Source organism: Lepidochelys kempii, chromosome 19, assembly GCF_965140265.1.
Source record: "Lepidochelys kempii isolate rLepKem1 chromosome 19, rLepKem1.hap2, whole genome shotgun sequence".
Lineage (NCBI taxonomy): Eukaryota > Metazoa > Chordata > Testudines > Cheloniidae > Lepidochelys > Lepidochelys kempii.
The window spans coordinates 4,965,256-4,987,238 of record NC_133274.1 but is presented as its reverse complement, the minus strand read 5'-3'; the positions used below and the strand labels follow the sequence as shown (position 1 = coordinate 4,987,238).

Sequence of the window (21,983 nt, the reverse complement as noted above, 5' to 3'; positions counted from 1 at the left end):
CCTTAATTCTGCCCTGGGCAAGCTATGTAACCTGATGCTAATAATGGCCTGATTTGCAGAGGGGCTAAGCATCCACAACTCCAGCTAAAGGCTCCCAATTCGGGAAAGTATGTAAGCAAGTATTTAAATGCATCCTTATTTAGAGACGCACTTATGCATGTGCCTATATGAAAAATACCTCACTGTGATACTCATAACCCCTTGGATTATCAAATGTGAATTTATTTATTTATTAAATCTAACCTGTTTTTCAACTATTTATGATATTTATTTAATGTTGCATTTCAGATTAGAAATAATCTCAGGATCATAAAGACAGGAACCTGGTCACCCCAAATGTCGGCACAACAGCACACGAGCAGATGCCAGTAAATAAATAATTTCATCCGGATTGGGGCAGGGGGGTTAGGTATGAGATCATCAGCTGGTGTAAACTGACAAAGCTCCATTAACACTATTGGAGTTACACTAATTTACACCAGTTGAGGAACGTTGCCCACAGTCAATTCTCTATGGGAAGTTATTAGGCACTGAAGCAAATGTAGTTCCATCAAGTTTCATCAATTGAGTATCTGACCCTAGGTTGGTCAATTTCACATTCTGACTCCCGTCAGTTTCACCGTCATGCACTAGCCTGTTACCAAAGATGAGGGAGGAATGTTTAAAACCGATTGCCACTGAAATTTAAAATAAAATTCTATTGGATCTGTCTATTCCTATTGGATTGTGGGGAAATAATAATTATTTAAGAAGTATGTAGGGATCAATTATATTTGGAAGCATCTCTCCAAAGGGACACCACTAACATTAAAAGAAAACAAACAGATGTCTGTCTAAACATTTTTTATCTACTATAGTTAAAAGCAGCATTTAAGGTTCCAGTCATACAAGGACTTAAGCACATGCATAAATGTAAGCACCTGAGTAAGCCCACTGAATTCAAAACGAACAAGGTTTCAATGGCAATTAATTTAAGTGGTACTACCCCTATGCTTAAAGTTACATGAGTGTGCCAATATTTGGGGACCGGGGGCCTAAGATTACTATAATTGCAGTAGAGAAGAGAAAAATCTGTTTCTCTTTTTTCCTTACATTTGACAGAACTTTGTTAACACTCATTTCGTTGTATTTCCTGTGTTTCCTTCATGTTATGTGGGTCTTTCACACAGCAGCAGGGAGAGGAAAACATTTTAAAAATACAGAAAAAAATGTGATTGCAAAAGCACAACTATTGGCTCAAGGGAAGAAGTAGCATCTTAAGCCACTTCTAATTTTATCTATCTATATATTTATTTTAATTGACCTGGTATCCAAAGGACAATACCCTTTTAAGAACAATGGGTATATATATGTGTGACCAGTGTATAAATTCTATACTGGGCCAACAGGGGCTGAGCAATCACTGTGGGCCCAGGAGACCACGCCCCCTCACCTCTGCTGTGCATGCTCCAGGTGGAAGGCACAGATAAAAGGAGATGGCCCAGCTCAGTTGGGGCTGGCTGAGGATGAAGGATGTATGCTGCAGGCTCCTGCAGAGGAACCACTGACTTTCCAGACTACTGAGGTCATGGACCTAGACTACGTGGAGGAGGCCCAGCCGACCGCAGAGACCGACAGGGATGCGACGCCGCTGCCAGCAAAGGAGATGCCAGAGGCGGATTTTATGGTAGGAAGTTAACCAGGGAACGTGTTAGGGGCTGAGGCTTGAACCCTTAATAGGGAGTTTACTGGCTTCATGGGACCCTGGGTCAGAACCCGGTGGAATAGGATGGGCCTGGGTTCTCCTATCCCCCTGCACTTGCCACTAGGCATGGCTGCCGGGGACTCTTGATATAGACTAATTGTTTGCTTTGCCTTGCTCAGGGGGTCAGAACCCCTAAATACTATTGTTTGCCCTGGCCAGGAGGTCCATGGGCTATAGATGGCTTGTTTGCTCTGCCCTGCCCAAGGGTCTGCAGTTCCTGATTGTGATCACTTGACTTAGCAGGGAATCTCAGCGACTGTGTGACAGGGTGTATCAACCCTGCCCTGGGCAAATGGGGGCAACACCCATGGGACAGACTGAGCCCCCGTGACACCACGATTCAGGCAAAATGTTCTTTGTTCCTCTCTTATAACTATAACTAATCTCTTTAAAATGTGTTAATCTAGCAAATCTAACAAAATTAGACACTGTGGCTATCACATCTTGGGTAGAGCAGAGCATTCAAAAGCTTTTGGATTCTAAAACAAGGGGATTCACAGTATTTCATGGAGGCTGAGGAACTTATATATATTTTAGTACTGATCAACTCCAATTCCTGATTGTGGCTTACAGTAAATGTTCTTAAAATCCCCAATCTTCATTTTTTATGTTAAATAAAAAGCTACCAATATTAGCAGCAATGCTGAAATATTCACGGACGCAGAATATTATTGAACCATGTAACAATGAAATAATGTGATTAATACAAAGAACACAGGGCTGTAAAATGGCACACATCATTAGTTACACCAGTCATGCAAGTAAACTGCATTTTAAAGAGTCTGACCCTCATTAAATAGCTAATTACATTCTAATATACTGTAGACCATAACCTTGTTGCATGAGAACAGGCTAGCGAGTGTAACATTTATTTACATATCTTTCCCTCACCGTTTATATTGTTTTGCTTTCGGTTGAAGACTGAACATTATTTAATGGGACAAACACCACAAGACCTCCTGGCACATGCAGGAACACTAATGCCACAAAACCTCATTTTTAACTCATTGACAAGACAGGAATCAATTGGCGAAGTCAAAGAAATGGGCTCAAATATGCCTCATGATTTCAAGGCTTGATCCACTGCAATTTCTGACAGGAAGGAAGGCCACATTTGGAGAACAAAATTACAATAATAATCCTGTCCATGTAGTATAGCACCTTCAATGTGCTCATCTCCAAGTGCTTTACATATATTAATTAAGCCCCACGATATCTGTTTGAAGTCAACAAGTCAACATTGCTATCCAGCAGATACGACGACAAAGCAGGGGATGTCTTTACAGCTGGAGAAAAAAACAAACCCACACTGAGGTCAAGGGACTTGCTCAAGGCCAAAGCGTGAGCAGGTGGCAGAGCTGAGCACAGAAACTCAGGCATTTCTGGGTCAGATCACTAGATACCCAGCTCGTTCGGAGTACAAATATTTTGGCTGGTTTACCCGAAACTGTATCCCACGCCTCAGTTAATCAGAAGCCAGTTTAGCATCTCAAACCTGTAAGCTGCTGAGCAATTTGGCCTAATTTGAGCAAGCCACATAAGCACGTGCTTTTATTTTAAGCATGTGAGCAATTCCTGCTCCACGTCTTGTAGCACTGAGCTCTAGGAGTCCTTCTCAGAAGAAACATTGACAAATGAGCTCAGTTCTATTTTAAGAAGGGGGGGAGGCGTCACCAGCAGTGGGCTCAGAAATGCCAATTTTAATTCAAATCTTGTTTTTCCCCAGACACTTCTCAGTTTGCTTCTAGTTCACCACTTGAGAAACCAATGCCTGCAGCCCAGGGGCAAGCACAAAGACTTTAGTCCTCAAAAGAGTGGTTACGGAGAGCGGTCCCATGTGGTACATGGGCCCCATTGTACACAAAAGTTTTCAACCAACGCTGCACTGTGCTCAGGGTGTCTAAGCACACCCCAGGGCGGATTATGTAACTCAGTGGTTTGGACTCACGATAGGTAGGTTTACACTGTTTGGGATGTGATTTTCCCAGCTCGTACGGGCATACCCACACTAGCTTTCATCTGGCTAGCTCGCTAAAAATGGAACCAGCATCTTAGCACCACCGGCTTCAGTATAGGCGGCACAAGAGAGTACATACCCAGGGCAGGGGGGTGGGCAGGTGGATTTGGCTGCTAGTACTGAGACTCACACTGCTGCTCCCTCACTTCCATTCTTAGTGAGCTCGCTAAACGAATGCACCCTATAGCTAGGCTCTGCAGAACAACATTTTGACAGATAATTGTGAGGGACGGCAGGTCTAGAATCCGGGTCCATAAGTCGTCCTCAAACAGCAGCCACCACCCAGCCGCTCACTGGTACCGGCTGGGAGCGTGGACTGGTGGACCTAGCTCACCAGCACCACCATGAAGCTCCCGATTGGAGGAGACGTCCAGCCTCTCCGATTGGCTCAGACTCTCTATTGAAGTGAGAAGGAGGCTCAGAAAGTTGTCTGAGTAACTAGATGACTCCCTGGCTCGCTGCTATATTGGACCCTGCCTTCTTGCATGACCCCTGGGCCATGCTTTGTCCCTGATTCCTGCTTTCCTGTCCTATTTCTGGTTCTTGCTTCTTCACCCTAACACTGGCTACTGACCCTGGCTTTAACTCCAGTTCTGATCTCTGGCCCCAGTTCGCCACTGCGAGGAGCACTAGGATATGTCCCCGTGTACAGCAATGACATTGATGGGGCTTTAAAGCCTTTTTTTAAAATTTCTGTTGATTTAAATTTTTACAGGTTTGAGAAATTAGGAGAGGGTCAGACAATTATTTAATGACAGCAGATGCTGAGATTTACAAAGTTCAAGCTTTATAACCGTTGAAATACAAATGATCGATATCGCATGTCAAGATATACAAAGTAACTATCCTTAAATCACACTCTCAAATTCTCAAGCAACATTTTTCTTACTTTGGCTGTTCATAAATTGAGATTTTTCCCCCCCTTGGTTTAGCATGCACAGTGAAATTGACGTTTACCAACACTGACCAAAAAAACCCCGCATCCTTCCAAACCTGCTGATATCACATACAGAACATCAACCTTGCAAAATGCTACTGCCCCATTTTGGTTGTAAAACTATTTAATACCTTGCTTCTTGAGAAGAAAAATAAAACTTAAAAAAATGCAGCAGCCCAGCTCTCTCCTTTTCCCAAGCCAAAGGACACTTGAACCTTAAAAATATAGGGTCAGATCCTCAGCTACTGTAAACTGGAATAGCTCTATTGCACTCAGTGGATCCACTTGATTTACACCAGCTGAGGATGTGGCCCCTACAGTTCTTTTCTAAATACAGAACCCATGATTTTCAAATGAGTTCTGAGTTTGGCCCAGTGGGTTTTCCCATCCCTAATATTAAGAGCTCATGTAGGAGCTCATCCAAAACCCAGTCAAGTCAACGGGAAATCTCTCATTGAGTTGGATGGGCTTTGGATCAGGCCCATAATGCTTTTATCTCTAAAGGACTTTACAGAGATGCAATTAATCAATCTTCAACTTTCCCACCTTGCGATGGAATGCACATAAGTGTTCTTATCCCTATTTTGCAGATGGGAAACATGAACCCAGGAGGTTAAAGTCCCAGTTCAGTAAGGTATTTAAGCATGTGCCTAATGCAGTGAATACTCACGTGCTTGAGTACCTTGTTGAATCAGGGTCTACATGACTTTCTCAACAACCCAAAGAATGTCAGTGCCAAAACTGGGATTAGAACTCAAGTGCTCCCAGTATAACAGACATGTGCTGTGAGCCAATGAACTAACCCAGACAGCTAGTTTCTACGGGACTCTGCGTGGGCGCAAGGAACTGGCCATGCCAGTCAATCTACTTGCTAGATTGGGGCCTTTGTCATCAGCACATGTATTTTATTTAGTGATCATACTTTCCTGTTGTTGAATGCAATGATTTGGAGCTGTATACATGTGTTTTCTCCCTGCCGATGAGCTCTCTTCTTCACAGCTTGGGGTTTCTGCAGCCTCAACAGATTCCTTCAGTAGCAGCAAACGTTAAATGCAATTGATTTGTTTTTGCTGTTTGCCATCTTCCTGGGGAGTGTCAAAAGGCAGCCCTCTCCTTGGATTGGCCCCTGGGACCTCGCAGAGCATTCTCTGCCATTTTAACAGGGCGCAAGATATCATTCTTCGGTCATGAAGTGCATCTCAGATTAACGTGAAGCTCAACTGTTCGCACGTGACAAGCAGGCACAGCAATGGCTTTTCCGAACACATCAGTGCATTTCACCCAACCCCACGTGCCACAAAAAGATGGAGAGATTATTTCCTACCTGGAAATCGTGTCTCTGGGATGAAGCACTCAACAGTCTGAAGTCTTCCCAGAAACCCTTTATAGGCTGATAATTATCTAGTTACTTAAGGGAAAAGATTAGGTTTATTCTCCCTGGGCTGGTGTAAATCGATATAGCTGCAGACATTAAGGGAGTTACACCACTTGAAGATGTGGCCCATAGAGAACAACGTGTATTCTCTACAGGAAGTTATTAGGTATTGAAGTCAGTGAAGCTACACCAGCTGAGGATCAGGTCCTATGGATCTGTTATCTAATCAAGGTTTTTTTTAAAAAAAATATTATTTATTATTATTAAAGTATGTTTAAAAGCTAAGGAAGATACCAACTGGAGAAAGAACAGTGGGGATGGAGGAAGCTGCAGCAGGGTGGAGACAGAGTCTGGGAAACATGCGATTGGCCATTCCGCCTAGCCATTGTGCATAGTAGAGGGAAACCCATGAAACAGATCACTGGAGGAGAAGCAGAGAAGTTCGTTTACCAGATTTTCCGTGCCTGGTGAAAAAGCAAATGGGAATGTCTGGAGTCTGCCCATTCAAGCACTACGGGGAAGTGGCACGAGGCAGTTCTCTTGTTTAGGGTCACTGAAGCACCTGACACAGCCATAACTATGTAATTCGGTGCCCAAAAGTCATGCACCCAAGCTCGAAAGGGTTTGCCTATTTGAAAGCCAGTGTAGACAGGGCCTGGCTGACTGCAACTTCCTATCCAAGCCCCAGAACAAAGAGAACTGTTTTCTGAAAATTTTATTTACCAAAATTTTGGGTCCATTTTCTTTTTTTATACAAAAAAGATGCAGAAAAATAATTAAGAAAAATGCAGGAAATACATCGCTTCTCTCCTCTTCTCCAGCAATTTCTACTATGGCCCCAAAGTCCTTGTGTCCAAAAACCTACTCCCGAGTGCACGTTATACAGCCTAATGCATGATGTTATTTGTCACTCACACAAGCTGTATCTAATCCCTCTGCTGCACCTCGGCAATAGCTTCCAAGCTGCAGTCTTTTAAAGCATTAATGTTCCACTGGAACATCCTCCCTTCCGATTCAGACACCCCGGATGGCACTTCTTGTGCGTTGCACCTGGCATGTGTCGCACAGGGTGCAGCAGTGTGGCAGGTGCATGGAAGGGCTTGCACACAGGTTTACACTATGTTCATTGAGAAAGCACAACCCTCAGACCCCGGGAGAAAAAACCACCAGCACTAGTTGGTCACTGGTACTGGCAGCTTTTCAACTGTGCCCTTTGTACCTGCTGATCGCCAGCTAAGCTGTTCAGAAGTCAAGCCTGGCTTCACTTTAGATCTTTTCTCCTCATTCACATCACCCCTTCTATATTCTCATGTCACCAGCTCCAAGACTGAGATCCCACAGCCAACACATGGAACATTGCACAGACATGGCCGGCCCTGCCACGGTTCAAAGGGATGGGAGAAGAGAGAGATTTGGGTTCAGGGAGACGTTTACCCCATGCTTAGGCCTGATTTTCAGAGATGCTGAACCCCTGTGGCTCCAATTGGCTTCTAAAAATCCTGCTAGTTTACTGGAAATATCAGTTGCAATCACATGGTTAGACCCGGCTAGTTCTACTTCCCTTTTGTTTAGAGTCAAAAGGTTTAGGAATTAATGACACCGCATTTTTGTTGGCCTGAAATCTGTTTTTAAATCTTCAGTTGATAAAAAATTAATTCACAAGACATTTACTATGGAACAAATTAAACAAAAACAATGAAAACATAATGTACGCCACACTTTGCCCCAAACAGCTCTGAACGGAGGTGGATTATTCTTACTTTTAAGATTATTTCAAAAGCCCTCTTGCAACTTGTTCATATTTGTCAAGTGACCAAACAGATCAACCAGCAAAAGCTGTCACAAGTGGGCATGATGAGGGCTAAGGGGAAAATGCAGAGGAAAATCAGCCAGGGAAGATTTTGGAGAATTTAGGAGGGAAAGAAAGAAAAAGGAAAAGATTGAGAAAGAAACAAAATGAGAGAGACACCTGAATGTTCTTCTTTGGGAATTCAGGACTTTAGCAGTACATTCTAGCCTGTTTAACAGAGCCTCTCGAAGTTTGGGGAACTCTCCACAGTTCTCCAGTACCTTGTGGACCCAAAGCAAGGCTAAAGCATTATAGCCTGGAACTCTCTGTGTTATCAAGCCTCACTGGGTTGGGGTGCAAAGGCAGCCATCTAAAACTCTCCCCCAGCACATGGCAAGTGGGGAATGGCAGAGAAAACGCAGTGTTTTCTTTCCCTGCTTCAAACCCCAAAGCACAGGAAGGACTGGCCAGTATTAGCAGTGGAGAGAGCCAGTTCCTCCTCCTCTCTGGCTCGCCTTCTACCCTTTAGACAGTAAATCCCAGTTGGCTGGGGGCCTGGTATCAGTTAAGATCAGGGAACATCAGCATTCGCGGCACGGACGTTCCATGCCCTAACTGAAAGCCAGTTTTAATGAAATGCTTTGCTAAGCTGTTTGGCATTTCAGCACCATTCACACCGAGATATCGAACAGGCTTTGATTAAAAATAATTACATTGACTTTTAATTACATCCCTTAAAGAAAGATATTTTAAACGGGAGGTAGGCGACGTGTCACAGCCTCCCTAAGTAGTTGAGACACATGTGGTAGGTGGAAACAGCAGCACCAAAAACCTGAGCAGCTTTGAAAGAGAGAGAAAGAAAGATGAACGGTGACTCAAAAAAAAAAAAAAAAAAAGGGACTAAAGATACTAAGATGGAGACATCTCTCAGAGACCTACCTTGGCTGGATTGAGGGCGGTGATCACCCACACGCAGTAAGCATTGTTATCATACTGTACAGGGTAGTTGGGAGAGGTTATCACTCCGCTGGGGCCCCGGAGATATGTATCGCACATCCTGGCTGTGAAGAAGAAAATAAGACAGTGTCTGGGGGAGGTTCATCAGCCTTGGGATGTACATTTGGCTCCTTATTTAGGGAGGGGAGAGAGTGCTTGCATAAAATCAGGAGGGAAACAAACCGCTTCACGTTGTCTTCAGCAGGTAGGGGCTGTTGCGCCCCTTGTAGAACAGAAGACACAGGACACCACTGTGATGATCAGAAAGGGGATTCTTGATTAAGGCTGCTGAACAGAGACAGGCCCTGTGGCTCAGACTGATTCAACACCTAAGGCCACCGCACAGGGGCTTCTGTAAGCCCTGGTTCACGAAGGGTACTGCAACACACGCTGCAGAATCCAACTAGGAAGCACTGCTTCTTTCCACTGGGCCAGGCGGGCCCTGTTTTCCTTTCTCCATGCTCCTTTTGACAGCCTGAGCAAAGACCAACACAGCAAACGGTTAATGAGGAGAGGCTGAGTTAAGTCCAATTTCTCCACGGGCTGGCAGCTCTGCTTAGCATCTTAACAACAGCATAAGTGAAGCAGAGTTGGGAAAGTGCATAAGGGTAAAAGAAAGGAAAAGGCCCATGGAGTCCTTTTGTCAGAACCAGCCCCCATCTCCCTCTCCACTGGCAACCGTGAAGTGCAGAGTCATGGCTCTGTATCGGCGTTTGCTGTTGAGCTGAATGTCAAGTGGGCCTGGCCCACACACATCAGATCCGGGAACTGGACCTCCCTGATGTCCGAAGGGGCTGCGTGTGTGCGTGTTCTGTGTGAGCGGGTTGGCGTGCATGCATGTGCCTGCGTTCATATAAAGGTTCTGCCTTGGGTCCATCGCTAGACAGAACAAATACAGCTACACAGAGCTGCTGATTAAGGGCTACGCCATATGAAAAGCTCAAACAAACAACACCCCATTCCTGAGCTAAACTGTTGCCCTTTTAGTACAGTTACCCAGAGTCTAAGCCCAGAGCAACCAACTCGGGGCCAAATTTCCTGTAAATGGTGGTGTTAAAGGGCGTAACTTACAACCCGAAGGCCATAAAACTGGGGGCTGCAGCAAGTGAAATAACCATGAAGCGGTGTAAAATAAAGGAGGTCCCTCCTACTTCACCTGAGCTGTATCATTTCACGCTGACATATATTTGGGGGCATTCTGCTTCCTGATCCAAGTCTCACCCTCCCATTTCTTCCCTGTGGCTCCCCGGTCAGTGATTTGACACTGCAATGCTGCATCCTGCCACTGATGGGGACAAACGGGCCTCCTGTTAATGGAACAGGTTCACAACAAGGCTCCTCTCTTATTCCAAATGAGCCCCATAGTGGTCAGTCTCCTGATATGAATACTGTATCTTGTTAACGTGAGATCGACGGGCACCCTTTGTACCAGCCTGCCCGGAGGCCGCTCCCTTGTGACTGATAAGTGGAAACGAGGAGGGAAACACCTTTGGGTGTAAGCACTGGTAGACTGGACCTAATCAACAGGCTCCATGGCTATGGCCCATGAAGTTGGAAGGGATCATGCTGGTTGCTGTCAGCAGGAAGGCGTCACCAGTAGGGGGCACCATTTAGATAGTGGAGAAGCCAGTAAATAGTTATGCAAGGATATGGTGGTCAGGTCCGAAGTGGGAGCTCTCTGGGCCCACCAAAGTCAATGGGAGTCTTTCCATTGACTGCAATCAGGTTCGGATCAGGCCCTGAGTAACTCCAAGGGATTCCCTAGCCAAGGGTAGGTTCTGTTTGCTCATACACACGGGCAAAGCATAGGAAATTTCACACGGGCCTTTGGACTTCATAGGCAGCATGGATGAAATGGAGCAGAACTGAGGAGTCATTTGTAGAGGAGCTGAGAAGATCCATCTACAAATTGATCTGGCCTCACCACCATTGTATCTGAGCACCTCACAATCTTTAATTGATTTATCCTCACAACACCCCTCTGAAACAAGGAGTGGTGTTATCCCCACTGTACAGCTGGACCATCAGGAGTTAGATACAAAGTGGCCTCCTGTTACACTGCAGTGAGATAGGGTTGGCTCAGAATGACCTTTGCATTTCAAAGGAGTTTGTCATTTAAAACCTAAAAATATAAAAACAGCAACAATGCTAAAAATGGTTTGGAACCGGAATAAAAAGCAACAAACCAAAACAAAACCATATAAAAAAAACTGGAGGTAGGAACAAAAAAAAATCAAGATGATTCACAGAGTCATAATAACACAGGCAAATTCTTTCTTATCTCAGATGAGAGGACGCTGTAAATTTGCTTTATAGTGTTGAATATTTATGCCAAATATCCTCTTACACTGATTCAGTTTATTCTGTACTTGTTTCAAAGAATCAGGTGGTATTCTACAGCCTTGCAAAAATCTGCAGAGGAAATTAAAGGTGGGAAAAAAGCAGAACTGAACAAATAACAGTTCATGACTTTAAGGGCTTCAGAGGGATTTAATTAAAAGTATTACAAGTTGTTCATTATTAGCATTACAAACATCACAATTATACATGCTGGTTAAAAAGAAAACGTAACCAAAACAGCCAAGACCTAGATGTGCATCCGTATGTGTTGTCCTCTTAAGTAAAACTCCGTTCACACGTTCCCTGGTGCTGGGTTACAGGGACAGCCAAATTTTGCCAGTTGCTGGCTTCTTGCTCATTGCCTAGTGAAAGCCATAAGTCATAATGAGCAGGATCACTGGCTTTTGTTTAACACGCTTTTGATTACCAGATGCTGGGAGGGGAAAAGAAGGGCAGATCACTCCAACTTTCCTGTTCTGTACACTCTCTCTGAAGCTCTGGTACTAGCCACTATCGGAGACAGGATACTGGGCTAGATGGACCATTGGTCTGACCTAGTATGACTGTTTTGTTCTAAAGCCCCTGCGTATACTACAACTACGGGCTTGTCCACACAGCCTTTTAGCACACAACAGCAAGCCAGGGTATAACTCTATTGCACTCTACTTGCAGGGCACTAAGCAGCTATGAGGACCCTGCTATCGTGCATTAAGAGTTCTGTGCTTTAACTTCATAGCGTCTCTGGCTCCTCTTCCTTTTCAGGTTACAGACAAGTCTGCTAAGGGTAGGAAGATCGGGTTTTCTGTATTTCAATAAGGGTAGGGAAGTGGGGAGTGGTTGATGCTGTGAATGTCATTCAGGTTGTGGCTGGAAAAGATTTACCAAACAAAGCATTTGCACTGTTCCATAAGAGATGGATCAGGCTCTGGGTTCATTGAGTTTCCACTGAAAGTTCAGCTAAGAATGCCTTGACACCAGCTCTCATGCACTTGTTCTGAGCTTTAGGATCTGCATTGTCCCAGATTCGCATACCTGTCCCAGAAGTTCATATCTCCATTGAAGCTGTAATATAGAAGGGCTTGCAATGTGAACCATATTAAGCAGGGCCTGGGTGAAGCCCAGTTATTGTGGGAGGACTGGATGGGAATTGAGGGAGAGTGACATAAAGGTGAGAAGTTAGCGCTGTGGTGAAAAACCTCTCCTCTGTCCATTGCAGCAGGAGCTCAGCACACAGTTTACGAACCACTTAACATCCCACTGAATCCTTCAGGTAGGATTCAGTGGGATGTAACTGACGGACAGGCTTTGTGCAGGTCCCTCTTCAGAGGGGTGAAAATTCAGTGAAGGCAACTTTCAAGAATTTATCACAAGTTTCCTGAAATAAAAGCCCCAGCTGCTAGGATGAAGAGATTGCATGAAAATCTCAGCTTTCATTGGGGAAAAAAAAAAACAAAAACGTGTCTAGCTGTTATAGTTGCAGAGAAAAGAACGAAAGCATGACCTGAATGCACCCTAAAGTCTGAGAAAGCACATAAAAAGAACCAAATTAAAAAAAAAATCTGGGGGCCTGACTTATTTTTGAATGCTTGAGGTTGCGAACACTGTGAAATTCACCTCCAGTGATCAAGAATCCTTAGTGCACACACACACACACTCTCTCTCTCTCTCTAGCTCTCCCGTGGGTGTGGGTGTCCACAAAATATGCACATGCAACAGAGCTGTTAACAATGGCTGAGCTAGAATCGTAATGGCCCCACTGGACTATTTTGAGACCCTAAGCTACCTGCAGCTTTGGACTCTGCACTTTTGATCTGACCAACCTACTCGTACTTTTTGATCAGAGCCCAGTCCCCGGTGCAGGGTCTTTCAGCAGCTTTTGAACACGCATCCCGTGTCCCAAAGCGCCACAGAACAGACGGTTGGTTACGAAGGCCAAGAGCTAGCCCCGCTTTGGGCAGCTCAGAGGAGCTGTCCCTGGAGGCCAGCCCCAATGACCTAGCGCCGCTGCATGCGGAACTAAGCAATGGGAACAGCTCTTTTCATCACAGCCCAGAGAGGCCTCTCAGCACAGACCACAGCCACGTACCTCTGCTGAAGGTGTCCCCTGGCGGTTTGAATCTAGAAAGTGGATACTTATAAAAGAGCTGACGTACATAAAGGGAATGATAACTGGACAGAGGTTATGCATCTTGCTTAAGCATCCCCAGGCACAGCGGTCAATATTTTGCTGATGGTTAGACAATGGAGTATCTATGAGCATTGCTGGGAAAATACTGCCCATCAGAGACCTGCTGTTCAACCAAATATCCTCCAGCAATAACACATATTAGAGGCATTCGCTTCCATGCAGGAAAAGAAACAACAACGAAGACTACTACTTAAAAATGCAAGCAGCCTCATGTTCCTTTGCCTCTGTTTGGAATGAATACACTGTGGGGCTGATCACAGAAGGACAACGAGCTGGTTCATCAGCATGTACGGCATCGCTAATTTCAGGACAGTCTTTATTACTGGGGTCCATTTTTCCCAGGGACATTGTTCTATTGTTGAAAATAAGACCGAATCATGAAGTTAAGACTCTGATCCAAATCCTAACTTCCCCCGCGTGTGGCCATTTTCCAGTCTCACCTGTTAGGGTATGTCTACATTGGAGTGGGAGGTACAGACCTACCTGCCCTAGCTCTCATTAAGCGAGCATGCTAAAAAGGGTAGCGTAGCTGCGGCTGCATGAGTGATGAAATGGGCTAACCACCCCATTCCAGAGCAACTATCCTGCTGTTTTTAGTTTGCTAGCTTAATCATAGCTGGGCGGGTACGTCTCCTCAAGCTGGAATTTACGCCTCTAACTCCAGTGTAGACGTGCCTTTAGAGACAAAGGCTCAAGTCACATCAAAATTGCCAAACTGGATCTGAACAATGGTCTGTCTAGCTCAGTATTCCGTTTCCAATAGTGTCTCGTACCAGATAGTGGCTACCTTATGTCCTGAAACACGAAGGTTTATATATCCCTTATCAGTATTTTATCTAATGTAACTATGGATGTTTTATTGTTCATATAAATACTTAATTCTTTTTAAAATGCTGCTAAACTCTTGGCTCTAACGTTATGTTTTAGCAGTGAGCTCCATGGGTTCTGTCCCAAATGTACAGGAAGCATACATTACACACTGCAATAGCATTGGATGAACTCATCCAATCACATTCAGTGAGTCAGCTGACACTACTTCACGTGAAAGGGGGGCAATTCTGTAGCCTATGAGCATTAAACAGCCTTCAAAGATACTACAGCACCATCCATTACTTTTGAAACGGCAAAGTGTAAAGGGCAGCGTGCATAGAGCTATCAGTTATGGGAGGAAAGAGCCTCATGTACAGTAGCTGGTGGTTCAGACAAAATACCGGACATTCTCGTTGGGATGAAAGTCAAGTCTATAATATAAGCACAAGTCATCATTTATTAACTCTTCTGAAGCTACTAAAGACAGCAAATCAATAAGCCATTTTCATGTCCTTCCAGGCATAGTTTAAATCTTAAATGATCACTATCGGGTTGACTTTACTTGGAATCATTCTCTAAGAAATTGTACTAATTAACAAATGTAATATCTGCAGCCATGTTAATGGTATTGCAACGAATTTGTGCCCACCTACAACTTCACAGCTGTCAACATGCTGCACACTGAGAACATATTCAGAACAGTGGGGATAGAACTTGGATCCTCCTGCTCCAGAAGTCCAAGACCCACCTTCTTGAGCTAAAGGAGACTCGCCTTTACGTCCTCTAAATGTTTATAACACACCCAACACTGCGGTATCTCAGTACATACAGCAGTAGAGGGCCTATGAAACACAGTTGAGCCATTCCCATTCTCACCAGTAAATGGCAGCATGCAAACTAGCAGGTTCGTTGAAATTACAGTTGGTTGAAAACTGTTGACAAAACAGAGCTATTCTTCAAACTGAACACATTTTGCTTCTTTGAAAATGTTCTGGTATCGCAACAAAAATGTCTCAATTTTCAAACTAAAAAAACAAGCAGAATTCTTTTCTGGTTTTCAGTTTTTCATTGAAAAAAATGAAAAAAGTTTTCCGTTTTTTTAAAGATATTTTTCACAGAAAATCCTTTCCATGTTCCAGCTCTGAGTGCAGTACTGATCTATCGCTGTCACACCAGAGACAGGCATGTGATTTTTGCATGGTTGTCACCTGATCCCAACTACTATATATATAATAAAAAGGACGTGGAGGGCGAAAAGATAACTTAATTCAGTCACGACTAAGCATCTAGCAGGGAAATGGGCCAGGGTGTATAGTGATCACTGCACCGCAAAGTGCAAAAGTGAGAGCATAAGGCAAAAGCTGCTTACAATGCTGACCTCAAAGGCATAATCCTATTAGGCACTGAGCAAGCTCAGCTTCCACCATCTTCAGTGGGGCTTGCTCAGCACTTCTGAGGAGACCCTTCATGACTGGGCTATGAGGGGCTGTCATTAACCCCTCTCCTCCCCCCTTGCACCAGACTTTCCCCATAGAGTGGGCTAATCCTACCTTAAACTGTATTAGCTACAGACTTTGGGGGCCTGATTCGCCACTGCCTGGCATCTCCTGCTGCCGTTCGCACCCATGCAAAGGGAGTGCAAAACACAACTGTTCTGATTGGCTGGTGGTATGTCTCCACTTTGCACTAGTGTAAATGGCGGCACCAGGCTCAATGCAATGGCAAATCAAGCCCTGAGCTTGTATTTCTTCCAGCGATGAGGAGGGGACATATTTAGACAATGCCATTTCCTAGTCGTCTCTCTGCAACAGGCTCCCATGAAAGGGGAGGCAGGGGGAATTCTGGGTCTTTGATGAGACCTTGTGGAAATAGCCTGCGGGAGGGAGCAAGATCAGGGACCTTCTCCCGCAGTGCACACTTCTGCGCTGATAGTTCTTTTCTGCTAGAGACCGAACAAGATGTCTTTATCATCATCACCATCAACACTGAACCTGATAACTTAGATGGAAACCATTCTAAGGATACAAGCTCCCATAGAGAAAACCACAGGCACCGGAGGGAAGCAATTAGAGTGACCCCGGTACCATGGAGGCAGCACTAACTGCTCAGTTCATGGCCAGCCTCAGCAGCGCTAGGCTGGCCAGGTATCAGGGATTCTATCCTGAAAGCGACACCCATCAGGGGGCTGTGCATAGCTTCCATCGTTTCGATTTCTTTTTTACTTGCTGTTTATAGTGACCCCCTGGGAAAGTGGGACCAACTTCTGGGACCAAACTGGGTTATCCACCATTGGGCTGAGCTGATGGCATTGGCTTCTCCCCTTAACAACAATACTTTGCTCTCCCCTAATGCCTTGCAACCAAAGATTTCACTGCACTTAACATGCTTGAAATAATTAAGCCTAACAGCCACTGCATGAACTAGGTAGCCACTATGACCCCCACTTGGCAGGTGGGCAGCTGTCCGGGGTGCTGGAACAGGGGGACAGGGAGGGGCAGGGGGCCATGGCCCCTTCACTTTTAAAAGTGGGAGACAAAGGGGGGAGGGAGCGAAGAGGAGTGAGTGGGGGGCAAGCTCCTGGGTGGAAGAGGCGCACGGGGCCAGGGCCTTGGGGGAAGGGGACGTGAAAGGGGTGGGGCCATGGTTTGGGTGCCCAAGGCCCCCCAGTTTTAGGGAGCTTTCGCTGTCCCTGGGAGCTGCCAACTTTCCCTGGAGCCAGACAGTGGAACCAGGAGTCCTTGCATCCACTCCTGGGCCCTCTCTGCTGGGCAACAGTTTCTCTTTGCAGAGTGAACAAGCCGTGAGCCAAACAAGGAAAGAGCGAAGAGACCTCAAGACCCCCTAGCTAAGAGTTGCATTGGCTTTGCCAAAAGATACACAACAAAGGGCACTGCTCCTTTGGGTCTTAGCGACATGAGAGCATCCCTTTAAAGGCCACTACCAACAGCACTCGTGAGGGTGGATAAAGAATTCCGATGTGAGGAAAGGAGAAAGTCGAAAGACCAAGGCTTTATCAAACACAAATGTAAGGACAGAATGGAGGATTAAGAAGCTGGATTTTTCATCAATCACCATAGCTAGGTTAACTCCTAATGCTCCCTCACCTCTGCACGCCGGCCTCTGGTCACTCCAGGCAGCGATCATGTCACTCAGTTTCTTACAGGTGATGCTTTTGGACCCCTGTAAATCATAGCCTTCATTACAGGTGAACTGGATGCTGGATCCTAACCTAGTAGACAGAACCAAAGGGAGCTAATTAGCATTGGAGAGACTACCAAAACAAGAGTTTTGTCCTTTGCCTTCTTTGATGCCTCAGTGATTCGCCATAATGTGAATAACAATAGTTCTCTGGCTTCCAGGGCATAGGATGGGATGAGCAAAGGTCAGTCTCCTTTCTCATGCATTTGCTTGTGTTGGGAGCTCGTTTCCTAAAGCAATTGTAGTCGAATAGGAGATCAGAGCTTTCAACAGGACTTCAGGAGACATTTCCTCAATGCAGAAGCTTAGGTTTGCACCCTAATTCGTTACATGCTCAGCATTTTTACAAATGACAAAATAAACAAGAAAAAAAATCACCTAGTACTGGAAACACTTGTTAATTCCGTGGCTTTAGCGCCAGAGACTCAGATGGTATAAACCAGTGCAGCCCGATTCACGAAAATGGAGTGATGCTGATTTACACTAGCTGAGAATCTGGCCCATAGTATTTAAGGACTCTGTTTGGAGCCCCTCTTCTTCCCTCGCTCAGAAATCCATTTTGTGGATTTCAGGGGGAATTTGATGGTTTCAGGTTAGTCATTTTTAGTGAACAGAACAGCAATCGACAGAGAAATAAGATTAACTATTGCTAATCTGTCATTGCTAACAGCTGGCTGATTTACTCCTGCACACTTCACATGAAGGCCAGCTACTAAAGTAGGACAAAGGCATTGTTTTAAACGTTAGATGAGAACAATTATCCAACAGCACATATGCTTATTGACAAAGGGTTGACACAGTGTTCTGGGAAGCCATCTCAGAAGCCCCTATGGACAGAACCCTGTGGTGACTCATGCTAATGTAAAACAGGGCCTTTTGTTTGTTTGTTTTAAAACATTTCTTTCTGCACTTAACCAAAAGGAAAAAAATGAATTACAAAGAACCCTGATTGCAAAACCTTGGTTACAAGGCTGACTTTGACAAGAGAAAACATTCCTGAGGAGGGGGATTCATTATAATCTCTGCTTGTCATATTATCACATATACACACACACACACAATTTTTCTGTGTCACTTATCATTGCAAGATTTTCAGACACAAACCATTTATAGGCGTACAGTGGGTCGCTAAAGAACGAGTATGGAACACACAGAGCCCATATGATGGTTATGAACAGTAGCTTTGTTGCATGCAAAAGAAACACATACAAGGTTCTTACCTAAAATCGTTGCCTATCCTTTTGCCTCTCTCTGGAATCCCAGGGTCTGGACACATATTATGTCCCTGGGACACACCAACCTGAGTTACTACAAAGCAAAAACAGCACATACAGAGATAGAATAGCACAGGAAACCATCATCTTACATCAACTGTGTTGGGGTAGGCGGATGTGAAGAGAAAATGGGTAATTGCTAGTTGGAATGCATTAGCTTTTTGTTTTAATTTGGAAAAAAGTGTAACTGAAGTCATTTCAGCTCAATTTATGTACCATGTTTCTCTGCTCAATGCCAGTGAGCAACATGGCTTTCCCTTCGTTACACTACAGAAGCACCATTGTAAAAGAAGTCTTGCATTTTTCAAAATTATACCAATTAAAGAGAATGTTCCCAAAGACCGCTATTAAAAAGGTCACCTGCAGCATGACAAGGTGTGTTCCCAATGCCCATCTAAATGCCACCTGACTGGTGCCGGTGAAAGAAAGCAACTCAATAAAAGGTGGATGTGTGATACAAACTGCCCAAAATAAAAGCCAGTCTGAAGTTTTAAAGCAAGTCATTAAGTTTGAATATGAAAACTTTTATGGAGCAACCTTGATATAGCTGCTTATAAACAAGAGATTTATAAAGAGATAATCAGCACTGAATAAACACATCTGTATGTTTGACCCCTTTCCCATTTCCCCCCGCAAATCTGTCAAATGGCGCAAACAAGCATAGACGCAGAGAATGCATAAACCACAGACGGTTCCCAACGAGGATGAAATGAGCTCTGGCAATATGTTGATTTCAACTTTACATTTTGATAACCACCAAAACATTTTTTTTCATGTATACGAAGATCAGAAAAGGGACAGTTTTGTCATGGAGTGGCTGAAATCTAGATGATTCAATTTTCTCACGTCGCAGAGGAAAAGATGCAGGGGGAAAAGGTGGCATTTCTCCGCAATGCTGCTGAAGTGATGAAGCATGAAACATAAATGAGCATGCTTCCCTCCTGCCTCAGCCTAAACGAAAGGAAGCCAAACCATCCTCTCAGTTACACGCCAGAATTTATTTAATTAGAGCAGTGGCCTTCAGAGCACTCAAGAGTGGATGGCAATGTGATGGAAAGCATGCCTTTCACACAGCACGTGTGTACCCGCCGCATCAGTGCCACGTGATACCGCGCACACTGCAAACGGTGTGGCGGTGTGGGAATGTGACTATGGAACAATAGATGCACATGCGCTGTCTGTGGAGACATGGCCCTGCGCACCACTGAGTACGCTGAAGGCAAGAAAGCTGCATTTAGCAATTTTTCACTGTACGGTTAAACGCCACTTTGTTGTTAGGTACTGCGCTTGCCAAGCGGGGGACGCTGCTGCTCTCAGACGGATAGAAGGAGCCATCTGCTTCCAGGGGTTCAAAGCTTCAATCCCAATGCCTTACAAGGAGCTGCTGCTGACACATGCTGGAAGCCTTAATATTAGAGCAAATACAGGTTTCCCCTTTGGTTCCAGTGCTACCGGAGCATGACTTTGTGGGGTGGAGGTCCTCAGCTGCATGCCGAGGTAGACACATCTCTCTTTCTAAAGGATTTTCTATACAGCTCATCCCCGTAGTATCTGAATGCCATACCTTCTTTGAGAGGCAGGAACAACAAGGCCCTTCTCTTCCCTTTCCTTAATCCTGACATCTTTGCCACTGCTGCTCTACAAGGATTTAAAATATATATAAAACAGATACTTTACCTTCTGCCTCAGCCACAATCCTTTCACTAAACTGCCCCCTTCACCCCAACATGGCATCTGCCTCCCTATCTTCAGGGCCCAGAAGCTCCCCAGAATCTTAGTACAGGGCTTCGTACCCAACTCCTTTGAAACACTGCAGGAGCTACGCAACCACAAGGGGAGATGTGGTGTCCTGCCATCTCCAAGTGCCCTGTTTCACAGGGAAGACGCGGCTTTACGAGCAATCTCTCTTAGAAGCATCTTTCCAACCTTGTGGGTACTGGGGCATCCTCAGAACCCTCTGATTAATTCATACACACAGGCTCAGGAATGCCAGAGCAGCCAGGGAAACAAGCAAAAGAAACAGCAACAATATAGGTTTCAGAGTAACATCAGAGTAACTGATGAAGTGAGCTGTAGCTCACGAAAGCTTATGCTCTAATAAATTGGTTAGTCTCTAAGGTGCCACAAGCAACAATATAGTGGTCAATGCTTTATTTCCTGTTGGCTACACTTTATAACAACAAAATTTGCTGCCACCTTTTATATATCCTGGGGACTCCGAATGTGTGGAGAAGTTGAGAGGGAACTTCTCCTTAGAGAAGGAGATTGTGCCATATATATTTGCAATACAGTGTCAGATTAGACAGCAATCATCTGATAATGTAGGCAGCCATTAAAAAACCCTGTTTGCTGAATGGGCACCTCCATGAGTTAACAGAGCTGCCAGATACCCAGTGGTTTCTCCTTCGCAGAGATTTATGAAAATATTTCCTTTGGTTATGAGATGTGAGAATTTGTACCATCCATCCCCCACTCCCCCTCTGAACATCATACTCAAACACACACAGCTCCTCAAAGCAAAACACAGATGAAAGCGCCATGTTTTACCTGGATTTCTATTGAAATGAATGTGGTGTAACTTGGATTTGAAATCATAAAGAGGGCCCAGAGTTGCTGGAGGGGTCTGCCAGTTTCAAGAAATATATCAAGGCGACTGGCCTGAATTTCAGTCTTAAGCAAACCCCGAACTTAGGAAAGCACTTTGTATTTTGGTGCAAACATTTTGCACAGCTCTGATAGTCTGAAACAGGGCGCAGAAGCTTTAGAATAGAACGTGTACGCAACCTGGAAAACCAGCTGAATGACAAAGGTAATTTCTCTGAGACCTGAAGCCAAGTGAGGGATTCATTAAACTGCAACCCAGCACAGTGGCTCAGACAGGGGCAATCCAGCCAGACCTGTGCTCCTTCAGTCTTAATACCATGCAAGTGATCCTTATGGTATACTGAAAACCAGGCTACTAAATGCACCATGTGCTGCTAAACGGGATGCATTCCTGGGCTGCTGATCTGCTACGATGCAGCGCACCTTGAAAGTGCAGCATGTAACAAGACACTGAATTGTGTCTAAATTAGCTCTGTTATTACACAGTGGCAAGAGGAAGGGTCAAGTGGTGTCTGGGGGCCCTTAGGCAAGGCCCACACCACCAGGTACAAGTACTTATCCCCACCATCTCTCTACATTTTTAGCAGAACAGGGACTTGAACCCCTCTCTCAAGTCCCTAGTTACTGTCCTAACCACTATACCACCCTTTTTTGACAAACTATCCTAGGATACCCCTTATTTCAGCTCACTGAAACCTCTAGCAGCTGTGA

General features: G+C 44.8%; 1 protein-coding gene across 11 annotated transcripts in view; it reads right to left on the bottom strand.

The window, feature by feature from the left end:
• Nucleotides 1-21,983, bottom strand: part of CSMD2 (CUB and Sushi multiple domains 2) — a 548,097-nt gene that overhangs the window by 237,971 nt on the left and 288,143 nt on the right. For 8 of the 11 annotated variants that reach the window (XM_073317325.1, XM_073317326.1, XM_073317333.1 and 5 more), the window contains 3 exons: nt 18,615-18,702; nt 17,301-17,425; nt 8,802-8,923 (listed from right to left, as the gene is read on the bottom strand). The exons of 1 other annotated variant lie outside the window; for it this stretch is intronic. In XM_073317325.1, coding sequence (XP_073173426.1) covers nt 8,802-8,923; nt 17,301-17,425; nt 18,615-18,702 — 335 coding nt within the window. Of the gene's footprint in view, nt 1-1,092; nt 1,121-8,801; nt 8,924-17,300; nt 17,426-18,614; nt 18,703-21,983 lie in introns of those variants that run through there. 2 more of the 11 variants (XM_073317332.1, XM_073317336.1) reach the window with 2 other exon arrangements.